This window comes from Rana temporaria, chromosome 4 (genome assembly GCF_905171775.1).
Source record: "Rana temporaria chromosome 4, aRanTem1.1, whole genome shotgun sequence".
NCBI lineage: Eukaryota > Metazoa > Chordata > Amphibia > Anura > Ranidae > Rana > Rana temporaria.
In genome coordinates, this window is record NC_053492.1 from 377,137,908 (window position 1) to 377,152,070 (window position 14,163).

The following is a 14,163-nucleotide window of genomic DNA, read 5'->3' on the forward strand; positions in this document are numbered from 1 at the left end:
ATTATGTGCCACTTTGTGTTGGTCTATCACATAAAATCCCAATAAAATACATTTATGTTCTTGGTTGTAACATGACAAAATGTGGAACATTTCAAGGGGTGTGAATACTTTTTCAAGGCACTGTAAAATATATCTTCCAGCCTTTAATTTACTCTGCCCCACCTCTTCTCCTTTGACTAGCCTATAAGGCAGTGCCACTGCTGCATGACTAGAAGCTAACACAAGGATAGGCTGTCATCGCTGCTATTCTCTACTCTTGCAAAGCACCTCACCTGTAGGAGTGTGAGACATATTACACAGACGAGCTCAGCTCTAGAAGGTGCACACACAAAGGACAGCCCCGCTTCTCCAGTTACTGATATCTCCATCCAGCTTATCCTGAGCTACAGCCAAGCACTCTACCAGGATGGTAAGTTATTCTATATCTCAAAACATGATTGCGTACTTCTTTGTTTAATGCCAATAGCTAATTTCCTATTTATTAACCAGCTATATGAAGTCAATGACATGCTTTAACTGAAAATAATCTAAAATAGCAGAATAAAACAAAAGAAAAAATTAATGATTAAAGGATCTACGTACAACAAATGTCTTTCTAATACAAATAAGTAGATTGTGTTTTGTTTGAATGTGTGTATGGTATGCAGTTCTGTAACTGCATACCATAAATCATTCAATGTACGCAGAAGTCTACATGACAATTTAATTATTATTTTTTTTAATAATAATTTGTTCATAATTATAGAAAAAGCAGATTGCAATTAAAAAAAAAAAAAAAATACAAGATATTTCTCTGTACTATATACTGTCCATCGTAACTTTGAATGTTTAAAATATATATATTTTTTTTCATTCAAATTTTAAGTTTATTTTCAATAAAAGAAGAATATACAATTCAATTAAAATAGCGGGATATATGTCATTGGCATACAGAAATATAATCAAGTAAAGATAATTCATATTAAACATTCCTTTCTTACTAACTGCCTTTTATATCTAGCAATTCCATATGCTCAATACCAGGTAATAAGAGAAAGGCAGTATAAATAAGCATAAAGAATAAATTAATCTAAAGTAATAAGTTATATTTAAAAAAAAGAATGACCTTATATATTAAGGAATTCCTAGATCTATCAATACCATCCAATAAATTAAAGAATATAATTTAAAATATTTTTTATCATAAGAGTTTTCTTTTCTTCTTTTTTTTTTTGCCTGATGTTTTTCATTTGCTTTATAGTTCTTAGAGCTTTAAACAATTGCGTTACTTACTGTATATTTAGCAATAGTATTAAGAAATGACATGGATTATGTAGTTAGGCTGAAACGCACAAATGATTAAAGAAAAAGAGAATGACTCAGTCCAGCTGTATTATAGAATGACAAAGCTAAGTGCAATAGTCAAGCCTTTTCTGTAGAAGGCATTGAGTGTACTTACATCATTAATAAATTATGTGCACCCTCATTCTTGGGATCATCTCAAAGCTCCAGTCATCTGCTTTCATCTAGGAAATATATGTTCTTCTTAAAGTATAATCTCAAGCTTTAATCCTCCTAAACGTATTCTGGGCCAGATCCACATAGAGTTGGATAGGCGCAGCGTATCAGAGATACGCTACGCCGCCGTATCTTAACTGGCTTTAAGTCAAATCCAGGAAGATTTTGCGCCGTAAGTTACAGCGGCGTAGTGTATTTCTGGCGGCGGAATTCAAATCGGCGGGTAGGGAGCGTGATTCATTTAAATGAAGCGCTTCCCCGCGCCGATTGTACTGCGCATGCTCCGTTTAGAGATTTCCTGCGATGCTTTGCCTGAAATGACGTCGCAACAACGTAATTTTTTGAACTTAGACATGACTTACGTCCATCCCTATTCACGGACGACTTACGCAAATAAAAAAAAAAAAATTCAAATTTTGACGCAGGAACGACGGCCATACTTTAACATGGCAAGTCTATCTATACGCCGCAAAATAGCAGCTTTAACTATACGCCGGAAAAAGCCGACTAGAGACGACGTAAGAGAATGCGACGGCCACGCGTACATTCGTGGATCATCACAAAAAGCTAATTTGCATACCCGACGCGGAAAACGACGCGAACTCCACCCAGCGGGCACCGAAGTATTGCACCTACGATCCGAAGGCGTACCAAGCCGTACGCCTGTCGGATCGAACCCAGAAGCCGTCGTATCTTGGTTTGAGGATTCAAACTAAAGATATGACGCGGGTAATTTGAAAGTAAGCCGGCGTATCAGTAGATACGCCGGCGTACTCGCTATGTGGATCTGGCCCTTGGTTAGTATGTGGAATCCTGTAGGACTGAGATCCCCACCGGCTCTTTATACTGTATTTTTCTAGAAGTGAAATCTCCCCACCATACTTCTTAGCTCTGCTCCTGTTTCATGTCTGTATGCCCCACCAACCCAACACACATTGATTAAAAAGGGGTATTTAATGTCGCCCCTGCGTGGGAAAACCATGGCTTGTTATAATTTTTGAAAATCCAATAAAATATTGAAAAAGAAAAAGGGGTATTTCAATGTAACAGGGTGAGTAAGGATGAGAGTAATTGTAATCTGCTGTTTGCTAAACAGGTGCAAAGTTAGAAGCAATAATGCAAAGCAGTTTCAGGATAGCAAAGAGCATGCTTATACTTTTGAATAATACAAACATATTACGAAAGCTGCACAAATATGGACTGTGGTCTAGGGGGCTGAGCCGTATGCAAAGACCCACAAATCACATTGCTGCTAATAACAAATGCATATGTATTATAAACGGTTCTCAACTACTATCTACGACAGCACTCCAGTCAAGTCCTCGCTCCTGTCCCTGCATAGTTTTTGGACTTGCGTTGATGGCATAGTAGTATAGTGGTGGTAAATAAATGTTGCCCACTCTGGCTCCAAATACCTAGAACCCAATAAATAGAAGAGACATTTTTTCTACTATTCTAGACATCTGAGTACAGTGATCAGGGGAGGGCTGGCAGCCTTAGGCCTGGGGGGCAAGTCCAGTCAAATGGCCCATAGAGCGTGGAAAAGTGATGAATCGAGGAAAACAGTCTAAGATTTTTCATGATCACAAGAGTCCGCGCAGAGGCCTTCCCTTACATCAGAGTCTGCACAGACCCCATATACATCAGATCTGATGTAAGGGGTGTTCTGGGAAACTTAATTTAAGGGTGCATGCTGTGGACTATTGTGTAAAGAGGGTCTCTACTCACCAAAACCTGCCCCCCTCCCCTTTAACAAAGTCCACAGAGCACCCCTTTTTATACACTAGGAGGCAGGAGAGACTAGAGAGGGTGAGTTTTCCAGGATGGAGGCTGAGGCGCAGGGAGGCTGTCTGATGCTTTTTTGGGTTCAAACTTCCTGTCCAGTGCCCACACATACCCGGGGAGTGTGGGCAGGGCAGACTCAGAAGGAGAAGGAGCAGATGAGCTCTATCTTTCCTCGTGTATGTGCAGAGAGAGAAGGGGATGTCAGCACTGGTGTTCGCTGAGGCTGAGCTATGTGTGAGACGAGACATAGCTCAGCAGACATCTACCTCGGAGCTGACACTGTGTTAACAGCTCCAGCAGGCATATTCCTCCTCTGCAAAAACAGCATTTGGTAGTGGTGGCCGGTGGCTGTGCATAGTGTCACCAGCCGGTAGGGAGATTTCCACCCTGTCCCCCCTGCCAGCCCTCCCCTGATAGTGATGCAGAAGGGGCAAACTGTCCCTTTCACACTCTCTCCCCCCCCCCCCCCCCCCCCCCCAGCCCTAAACGGGACATGTGTGGTGTTGAGATCTGGTTCTGTTGCATGATATTGCAATGCAAATTATGGCAGGAAGGGACAATCAGCAAGCCTAGGCAGGCAGGTATAATAAAGCTGAACCTGGCTGTTCCGGTAGGACTTAAATACCCTCCAATAAATGTACGGTAAAAATGTAACCCCAAAATCTACATGCAGGCATGCAAACCACTATACTTTTATGGGTTAGGCAAACAGAAAGGGCTGAGTGCATGCATAAAGTACAATCCCCCATTACCACTAACAATTTATGCATAAACAAGTGTTTAAAAACAAAATCGTTTTTTTGTACAATTTTACAGTGCTTCCCAACAGTTTAAGATGTAAAAAAGGACACGTTTTAGCATGTACAAGTATCTAGGCAAAGCATAAACCCCTGCCACACCCCCCAGATATACGGAGCATAGAAATTGAATCCAAAAAAAATTATGACTAATACCGAACTCTGGGTGTGATCTTAATTAAATATTTACACGTAAGTACTGTGTGTATATATATATATATATATATATATATATATATATATATATATATATATATATATATATATATATATATCATACCTCATAATGCACAATTCCATGCTTCAGTTCTCTTGCAGGTATACATTTAAATATACATAAACCCTAACTGAATTACATTTATTTGCAAGCATTGTCAGCTCAATTCACAAAGCTGCTTTTGTCTATTTTGGGTATTACTTCTTTGATAACGCACCTTATCTTCCTTACATCTCTCAAATCCTAAAATATAAAGATGTGTAAAACACTTTTTGCCAGCCCCCCGTGTGGTGCTATTTTACCAATAATAGTGCTATTGTTAGACTGCCAGAGTTATTTTATTGGTAGTTATGAAAAAAAATCTGTGTAAAAGTCCTTTTATAAAGATTACCAAACAGGTTATCACTGCTTAGACAAATGCCAACTGGTAATACATGAGAACTTTTTTAGATACAGTGGGTTAGATTCAGATAGGTTAGCGGATCTCATTTACGATCCGCCGCCGCAAGTTTTTGAGGCAAGTGCTTTATTCAGAAAACACTTGCCTGTAAATTTGCGGCGGTGTATCGTAAATCCCCCGGAGGAATTCAAATTCCGCGGGTAGGGGGCGTGTAAAATTTAAATCAGGCGCGTCCCCGCGCCGAACGAACTGCGCATGCTCCGTCCGTCATATTTCCCAGCGTGCATTGCTCTAAATGACGTCACTAGGACATCATTGGTTTCGACGTAAACGTAAATTACGTCCATCCGTATTCGCGAACGACTTACGCAAACGACGTAAAAAATTCAAAATTCGACCCCAGGAACGACGGCCATACTTAACATAGGATACGCCGCATATAGCAGGGGTAACTACTGTACACCTGTCGGATCTTAGGGATATCTATGCGTAACCTGATTCTATGAATCAGGCGCATATATACGACGGCCGTATCAGGAGATACGCCGTCGTATCTTCTTTCTGAATCCGGGCCTCTATCTATAGAGGAAAGCAGAATTTTTTTTTTTTTTTGAGGTGGTGATGAAATAACACTTTAATGTAGAGATAAGCTCAGGTGTGTTTGGATGCTCTTCCAATCCCACGTGGCTGAGACCGCCAGGAAGCTATCAAGGGCATTGTATATGTGTGGTTGCAGGGCAGGCAATGCGCTGGCCACAGAAGATTGGGCTATTACAGGTGACAGCTTCCTAGCGGGCTTGGCCACGTGGGTTCCATAGAACATCCAAATACTCCCGAGCTCATCTCTGTTCATAAACTAAAATAACTATGTATGAGTAAATACGTGATAATGTTAATTCCCTGTGGAAGATAAAGTGTTCACATCTTAGTGTTATTTATGTTTGTGAATGTAACATTTTTAGGCAAAACTTATTAATAACTTATCCATTTTAGTGAACCTTGTATACAGTATAATTTTTCTTTATCCAGAAAAAAGTCTTTATTTGAATAGATACTGTCCAAAAATCGGCAATAACACTTATTCGCCACATACAAAGTTCACCAGCCTCATGGAACATTAGAGATTCGTAACAGCCACAGTCATCATGAAGCACATACCTTAGATCCATATACCACCAGGGGCGGACTGACCATTGAGTCACTCGGGCACTGCCCGAGGGCCCCATGCCACTAGGGGGCCCCATCCGGGTTGCCAGGCTCAGTAAAACCAGGGACAGTATGTAAAAATCTGTGTTTTTTTTTAGATCTGTCCCTGATATGTCCGAAAATGACATGCTTTTAATGTGAATATCCCAAGATTTTAGCTGCCCGCCTCTGCACTACCTCCTGGCGTGGTGGCCATCTGTAAGCCAGAGGGGCCCCATACTCTTCTATTGCCCGGGGGCCCCATGAGTCCCTGTATACCACCCTACGATGCATCAAAATTGTAAATGACTTATCCTCCTCCCCATATTCCAATCTCTATACAGCAAAAGGACAACATTATCCCACATTAAGTACCCAAATTCTATCCATAATTAGATCCTCCGGGGCGAGCCCTGGTACCTCAAACCACTGACCCCACACCTTTTAAAGTTTTCTGGTGCATCCCCTATGCTGGTAAATATTTTTTTCCATCCTCATTGTATTTCCCACTGCAGTGATCCATTACATGACCGTAGGGGTGGATTCAGATTTACCCCTACCATTATCAGTTTACGGGCTAGAAAAAGAGTCCTTGTAAGGGCTATTATGGTGTGCCTTTCTCATTCGAATTCCTCCAAGAGATTCAGCAGGCAGTGTTTGGGATCTAACGGGACCGACACCTGAACACTGTGTTAAAGGTATCAGTCACCCCCTTCCAGTATACGTGTAGTTTGGGGCAGTGCCACAACATGTGTATCAAATCCCCATGGTCCCGCTTGCATCTAGTGCATGTTGGTGTGAGAAGCAGACTGTGCAGCCGATGAGGTGTGTAGTAGACTCTCAGAAGGGTATACAGCTGTGTCAGCCGCTGAGTCACATTTAAGGAGCAAGTGGTCACTGCCTGTAGGGCCTCCTCCCATTGCTCCTCGTCTAGTGATCTCACGTCGGTTTCCCATTTCATTTTCACTGTCAGGGGGTGATTTTCAAGGTACCAGTGGAGCAGTATATTATAGCTCTGAGATATAAAACCTTTAGAGGTCTTTGCTACCTTAAGCAGAGAAAACAAGGGTACTGCCGCCCTACGCCCTATCCCATTCAGAAGTGGTAGTCTGGACTATAATGGCATGCCTGAGTGGCACATAATAGAAATGCATAGTTATAGGTAGTTTAAACGCCTCCCTCAAAGCTTCAAAGCTCAGTAGTTCACCATTATGGATGATTTGCCTCAAATATACAATACCATATTTTTTCATCTAGCTCCGTGCTGTAACTTGGCCAACTCCGGATAGGAGTCATTGAACCATAGGGGACTGAACTTAGTAATGCCTGTCGCCCCCTAAAGATATTTGGATTTTTTCCATATTTTCTGTATTAAATTATTTGTGGGAAAACTCTTTTGGGGCTTTCCAAAGGCCAAAGCTTCAAGGGCAGTTGGAATAGAACTCTACCCACCGTATGAAGCATAATGATCTTGGAGGCACTAGGGGTACTATAAATCCATTCTCCCTCTGTGACCATGGTGCCTATCGGGTGCTGCAGCTGTGCCACTAAGTAGTACAGCCACAGATTTGGCAGAGCGAGGACTCCATCGTCCTTAGGATGCTGCAGATGTTCCAATTTAATTCTAGGGGGCCAATTTTTCCAAATCAGCGTGCAGAAAATAGAATTCACTATCCTAAATGTTTTTAGCGGGATGACCACGGGGGAGTTGTGAAGCATGTATAGCAGCTGGGGCATAAGAATAATTTTAGTAAGATTCACTTTGCCCACAACTGACATAAACGCGTACATACAGGTCTTTACACGCAATCGGAATCGCAACAGAAGAGGGGAGATGTTGAGCTGACTATATTCCCTGATTCGTGGGGTCACCCAAATCCCCAAATATATGAAAGTAGCTATGGGGATGTCCCCCACAGAGTCCCCACGCTGCCATAGGTCTTCGTCCAACGGAATCAATGGGGACTTATTATTTTGAGACCATAAAACTTCCCGAAACGAACAATAGTGTCCATCGTTTCCTTCAGGGATTGCTCCATGTCGCCCAGCAGGAACGATAAAGGGCACCCCTGCCTGGTGCCCCGTCTCAACTCAAAGGGCAGCAACATCCTACCTACCCCTCTAATAGCTGCCTGAGGGCTATGGGTAGCGTGGACAGTGGCGCTACAGTGAGGCACACCACCATATAGGAGTGGTCTAAAAATACATCTGGGTTTATAGGAAACCTCCAAAACCGAGGGGAACATAGCCGAGTTACCCACTGCCAAATCTATCCTCGAGAGGAATCCATGAGTCTTCGAAAAGCAGGAGAACTGTTTCACCACAGGGTTTCGATGTCTCCATAGATCCACTCATCCCACTTCCTGTAGTATTCTCGTCAGGGGGGGTCTCCCTGTGTGAAGCAAGCACGCCCAGGCAAGGATGTTTGTCAAGTCTTGGGTTCAGCCAACAATTAAAATCCCTCACAAGCAACAGTGGGAGGTCCGGCTTTCCCTCCAAAAAGCCTATGAAAAGCCGGAGCACCTGAGCATCAAATGGGGGGTATATACAAACATACCAAAATACATTTCAAGAGCCCGATACGGGCCCACCTTAATGGCATTTTTCCGGAAATCCAGGGACCTGTGTATAACACTCACCCCCCCCCCCCCCCCCCCCCCGAGAAAATGAGGTGTGAGTGGAGATTTTTTTTTCTAAACATGCAAAGATCATTATACGTTTAAGGGGGGAGTTCATGCCACTACACCCTTATTTTGCGATTCGGCACTGCGTTGTTTTAACTGACAATTGTGCAGTCGTGCGAGGTTGCACCCAAACAAAATTGACGTCCTTTTTTCCCCACAAATGGAGCTTTCTTTTTGATCACCTTCTGCGGTTTTTATTGGCCGATATGTATTCTTTTACATATTTTTGGTAAAAGAAAAATCGCAATAAGCGTATATTGATTGGTTTGCACAAAAGTTATAACTTCTACAAAATAGGGGATAGTTTATGGCATTTTTATTATTTTATTTGTTATTAGTAATGGTGGCGATCATCGATTTTTATCATGACTGCGACATAATGGCGGAGACATCGGACACTTTTGACACTATTTTGGGACCATTGTCATTTATACAGCGATCAGTGCTATAAAAATGCACTGATTACTATGTAAATGACACTGGCAGGGAAGGGGTTAAGTGTGTCCAAGGGAGTGATTCTAACTGTGGGGGTGGGGCTGGACTACAAGTGACATGACAGTGATCACTGCTCCCGATGACAGGAAGCAGTAGATCACTGTCCTGTCACTAGGCAGAACAGGAAAATGCCTTGTTTACATAGGCTTCTCCCTGTTCTGCAGCTCCATGACACGATCGCGGGACACCGGCGGACATCAAGTCCGCGGGAAGCGTGAGCACGGTCACGGAGCACGTGGTAGGCGCGCCCGCACGGCGGTAAATTCAAAGCAACGTACAGGTACGTTGCTTTGCTCAACCGTGCTATTCTGCCTACGTGTATCTTCGTTGGGCGGTCGACAAGTGGTTAACCATTATAATGACTGGGTTTACTGTACACAAATCATGCAATTTCTGTACACTATAGAAGTTTCTGACCTATACTAAGCATCAGCAACTTCTTTTATGATTGCTCAGGTGGGCACATGAATGCAAAACTCCTGCCTTCTGAAGGGGTGGGGTTTGGGGCTCATCTAAGGTCTAAAGGTGAAGTGTTTGGGGCTGATCTGAGGTCTAAAAGTGCATACATTGGGATTAATCTAAAGCCTAAAGGTGCAGAAATTTGGGGCTATTTGAGGTCAAAGGATGCATGGACTTAGGCCATTGTGAGGTCTGAAGGTGCATGCATTGAGGCTGATCTGAGGTCTAATGCCGCGTACACACGATCGGTCAAACCGATGAGAAAGGTCTGATGGACCGTTTTCATCGGACCAAACCGATCGTGTGTGGGCCCCATCGGTTATTTATCCATAGGTTAAAAAAGCAATCTTGTTTTAAATTTAACAGATGGATACCTAACCGATAGAACAAAACTGATCGTTTGTAGGCACGTCCATCGGTTAAAAATCCAGGCATGCTCAGAATCAAGTCGACGCATGCTTGGAAGCATTGAACTTCGTTTTTTTCAGCACGTCGTTGTGTTTTACGTCACCGCGTTCTGACACAATCTTTTTTTTAACTGATGGTGTGTAGGCGCGACTGACCATCAGTCAGCTTCATCGGTTAACTGATGAAAACGGTCCATCAGACCGTTCTCATCGGTTTGACCGATCATGTGTACGCGGCATAAGGGTGCATGTACTGAGGCTGATGTGAGGTCTGAAGGTGTATTCTTCGAGGATGATCTGAGGTCTAAAGATCCATGCATTGAGGCTGATCTGAGGTCTGAAGATGTATTCTTCGAGGATGATCTGAGGTCTATGGATCCATGCATTGAGGTTGATCTGAGGTCTGAAGGTGGATGCATTGGGGCTATTATATAATATTTATTGAGTTTACCTTGCCATTAGCAGAACAACTATTGATAGAGACTAAATAATCTATGACTACAGGACACTATTTTTACTGGCACACTGGCTGTCTAATGCTTGTAAAAGTGATACCTAATGTGTTAAAGTTTTCTGACCCCTGGTCTATACAGTCACAGTAGAGACATGCGTTAAAATGGTCACAAGAACTCCATACATCTTTTCCCTTACTCTATGTTATACATTACTTATAGAGCTCAAGGAGTATAACGTAATTTTCTTATTGCTATGGTAACGTCTGTTTACCTTGTATTTGTGTGGAGTTGAAAAACAGGTCCTCATAGTTATTTGAAACCTTCAGTAGTGAGTAAGAGGTGATGTTATCACTTACTGGATATCATACCATTACTTGCTCTGCTTCTCCACAAACTCTTTTTGGAAGTGTGGCAAGATGAAATTGCACATTTTTAGGGCATTTTCATAATATGGGTTCATTGGTTTAAAGCGGAGTTCCACCCAAAAGTGGAACTTGCGCTTAAAGCGGAGCTCCACCCTAAAGTGGAACTCGCGCTGATCGGAACCCGCCGCCCCTCCGGTGTCACATTTGCCACTTTTCAGGGGGGGGGGGTGCAGATACCTGTCTAAAGACAGGTATTTGCACCCACTTCCGGCCACACGTCTCGGGCAAAAGACGTGTTTTTCCCGACTTCCAGTCTGTCCCCCGTTGTGTGCTGGGAACACTCGGCTCCCAGCACACAGCGTGTGAGCCAATCGGCGGGCGCAGCGCGACTCGCGCATGCGCCGTAGGGAACCGGGTAGTGAAGCCGGAGCTCTTCACTTCCTGGTTCCCTCACTGAGGATGGCGGGGGGAGCAGCAGAGAGACGAGCGATCGCTCATCCTCTGCTGCGGACGGCGCTGGACTCCAGGACAGGTAAGTGTCCTAATATTAAAAGTCAGCAGCTGCAGTATTTGTAGCTGCTGGCTTTTAATATTTATTTTTAATGGCACATCCGCTTTAAGCACTCCTCGCCCCCTTACATTTGGCATGTATTTTATTTTTTTTGGGGGGGGGGGGGGGAGTGGGTGCCTACTTTGCCCACTTCCTTCTTCCGCCTATGGACTGCCTAGGCGACTCCTCCTCTCCCCCTAGGTGGCCCCTCCCTCCCTCAAATCTTCTGGGACATGTGACAGGTCCCAGAAGATTCTCTGTCCACTGGGAGAGTGCAAGCTGTCACGGCCAGGTGCCCACAGTTCCAATGGAAGCGCCACGGAGAGGAGGGGGAGAGGAGCAGGGCTCCGTGCGACCGCATCGCTGACCGTGGGACAGGTAAGTGTCTGTTTATTAAAAGTCAGCAGCTATACTTTTGCTGACTTTTAATAAACAAAAAAATCCTGGAACTTCGCTTTAAGGCAGCCTATTCATTTTAATGTGGTGCCTATGCACTGTAAACTTTGGGGGTCTTTAAGCTCCGCGAGACAAGTGCGTAAAACCGTGTCAGTAAAGCAAAGGGTCTTTATTGGTGACCAAACAAAACAAAATAAAGCTTTTCTTCAGCATCCAAAACGTCACAACAAAAGTCCTGCTTGTTTACAGCATAAATTAGGAAAACGTCTTTCTTCAGAAAAACAACCAAAAGAAAGGCACATACGTTTTTAGTAAGAAGTTCTCCAGACCTTCCCTGCAGACACAGCTTCACTTCCAAACTACTCAAAGGTCCTTTCTGAGCAGCTAGCAGACTTCCATCTTGTCCTCACAGGTGCACTCTCCCAACTCACTCACTCCCTCCAGCATCACTTCCTGCTTTAATGGGTGGTTGTCTGTGAGATCTTAACCCCTTGTGCGCTGGCTTCCAGGGTTTAGGAGTGGAGGCTCCATCCCACCCAAATGGTGCAGGGAGATCCGGGGCTGGCAGAGCAGTCAGGGCAGAGGACCGGGACTCACGTAAATCTCCCGCCCTGTAGGGCGCGGGGAGATCCTGTACGGCCATCAGGGGCAGGGCAGAGGACAGGGGTCAGACGGCCATGCTGGGCGCCCCCCGCGCGTGGGTGCTAGCGGCTTATCCTGCTGGATGTCATATGACGCCCAGTCAGGACAATAAAACCACTTTCCGGCTGTCATTCTGCTATATGGCGGACGGGAAGTGGTTAACAGAAATAACAACGCTTTCAAATGTATAATTCACACAGCAAAGGGGACCATACAAGATAAGTTCATTGTTACGCCTCTTGCCCACGGTACTCTGGAGGAGCTGCAGAGATCCACAGCTCAGGTGTATAAGTCATGCACTCCACAAATCTGGCCTTTATGGAAGAGTGGCTAGAAGAAAGCCATTGTTGAAAGAAAGTCATAAGAAGTCCCGTTTGCAGTTTGAGAAAAGCTTTGTGGGGGACACAGCAAACATGTGGAAGAAGGTGCTCTAGACAGGTGAGACCAAAATTGAACTTTTTGGCCTAAAAGCAAAACGCTATGTGGGGGGAAACAAACACTGCACATCACCCTGAACACACCATCCCCACTGTGAAACATGGTGGTGGCAGCATCATGTTGTGAGGATGTTTTTCTTCAGCATGAACAGGGAAGCTGGTTAGAGTTGATGGGAAGATGGATGAAGCCAAATACAGGGCGGAGGTTCACCTTCCAGCAGGACAGCAACCCTAAACATATATCCAGAGCTACAATGGAATGGTTTAGATCAAACATATTCATGTGTTTGAATGGCCCAGTCAAAGTCCAGACCTAAATCCAATTGAAAATCTGTGGCAAGACTTAAAAATTGTTGTTCACAGACACTCTCCATCCAATCTGACAGAGCTTGAGCTATTTTGCAAAGAAGAATGCGCAAAAATGTCACTATCTAGATGTGCAAAGCTGGTAGAGACATCCCCAAAAAGACTTGCAGCTGTAATTGCAGGAAAAGATGGTTCTACAAAGTATTGACTCAGGGGGGCGCCATACAAATGCAAACCACATTAATTTATTTGTAAAAAAAAAAATTGACAAAATGTGGAACATTTCAAGGGATATAAATACTTTTTCAAGGCACTGTACTAGAAAGATTAGAATAAATGGGCATCATTTTGTTTACTGCCTATGTAATAGACTTGTTAATATTTTTGGGAATGTAGAATTTTGTTTATCTTTACAATACACTTGATTTTAAAGCGATATAAAGCAAATAGCTTTCAATTGCTCTTTTTAGATATACACATAGGGGCTGATTTACTATGAACAATGTGCTGCGCCGGTTCATGCCTCAATTGGTGCACCGGATAAATCATTAATTGAACGTGTGAACCGGCGCAGCAGTGGGCACAATGCAATAATAAATATGTAAACGGTAGAAGCTACCGAACTCCCTTTAGAAGTCTATGGGAGAAATCAAAAGTGTTAATTTTAAAGGTTAATATGCAAGTTTTTGTCATAAAAAGTGTTTGGGGACCTGAGTCCTGCCCCAGGGGACATGTATCAATGCAAAAAAAGTTTTAAAAACAGACGTTTTTCGGGAGCAGTGAATTTAATAATGCTTAAAGTGAAACAATAAAAGTGAAATATTCCTTTTAATTTCGTACCTGGGGGGTGGGGTGTATAGTATGCCTGTAAATTAGCACTTGTTTCCCGTGGTTAGAACTGTCCCTGCACAAAATGACATTCTGTAGGAAAAAAAGTTGAATTGTCGGCTCCCGGCAATACAGAGAACAGTCAAAAAAAAAGCTTTGGGGTCCCCCTAAATTCATTTACCAGGCCCTTCAGGTCTGGTATGGATATTAAAGGGAACCCCGCGTTCAAATTTAAAAAAAAAATGACGTGGGGTTCCC

At 43.5% G+C, this 14,163-nt stretch overlaps 1 protein-coding gene across 1 annotated transcript in view; it reads left to right on the forward strand.

The window, feature by feature from the left end:
• The first annotated feature begins 214 nt into the window (after positions 1–214).
• Positions 215–14,163, forward strand: part of LOC120937625 (cofilin-2-like) — a 44,116-nt gene continuing 30,167 nt past the window's right edge. The window contains exon 1 of the mRNA XM_040351003.1: positions 215–409. Within this exon, the coding sequence (XP_040206937.1) occupies positions 407–409 (3 nt within the window). The 5' untranslated portion in view covers positions 215–406. The remainder of the gene's footprint in view (positions 410–14,163) is intronic.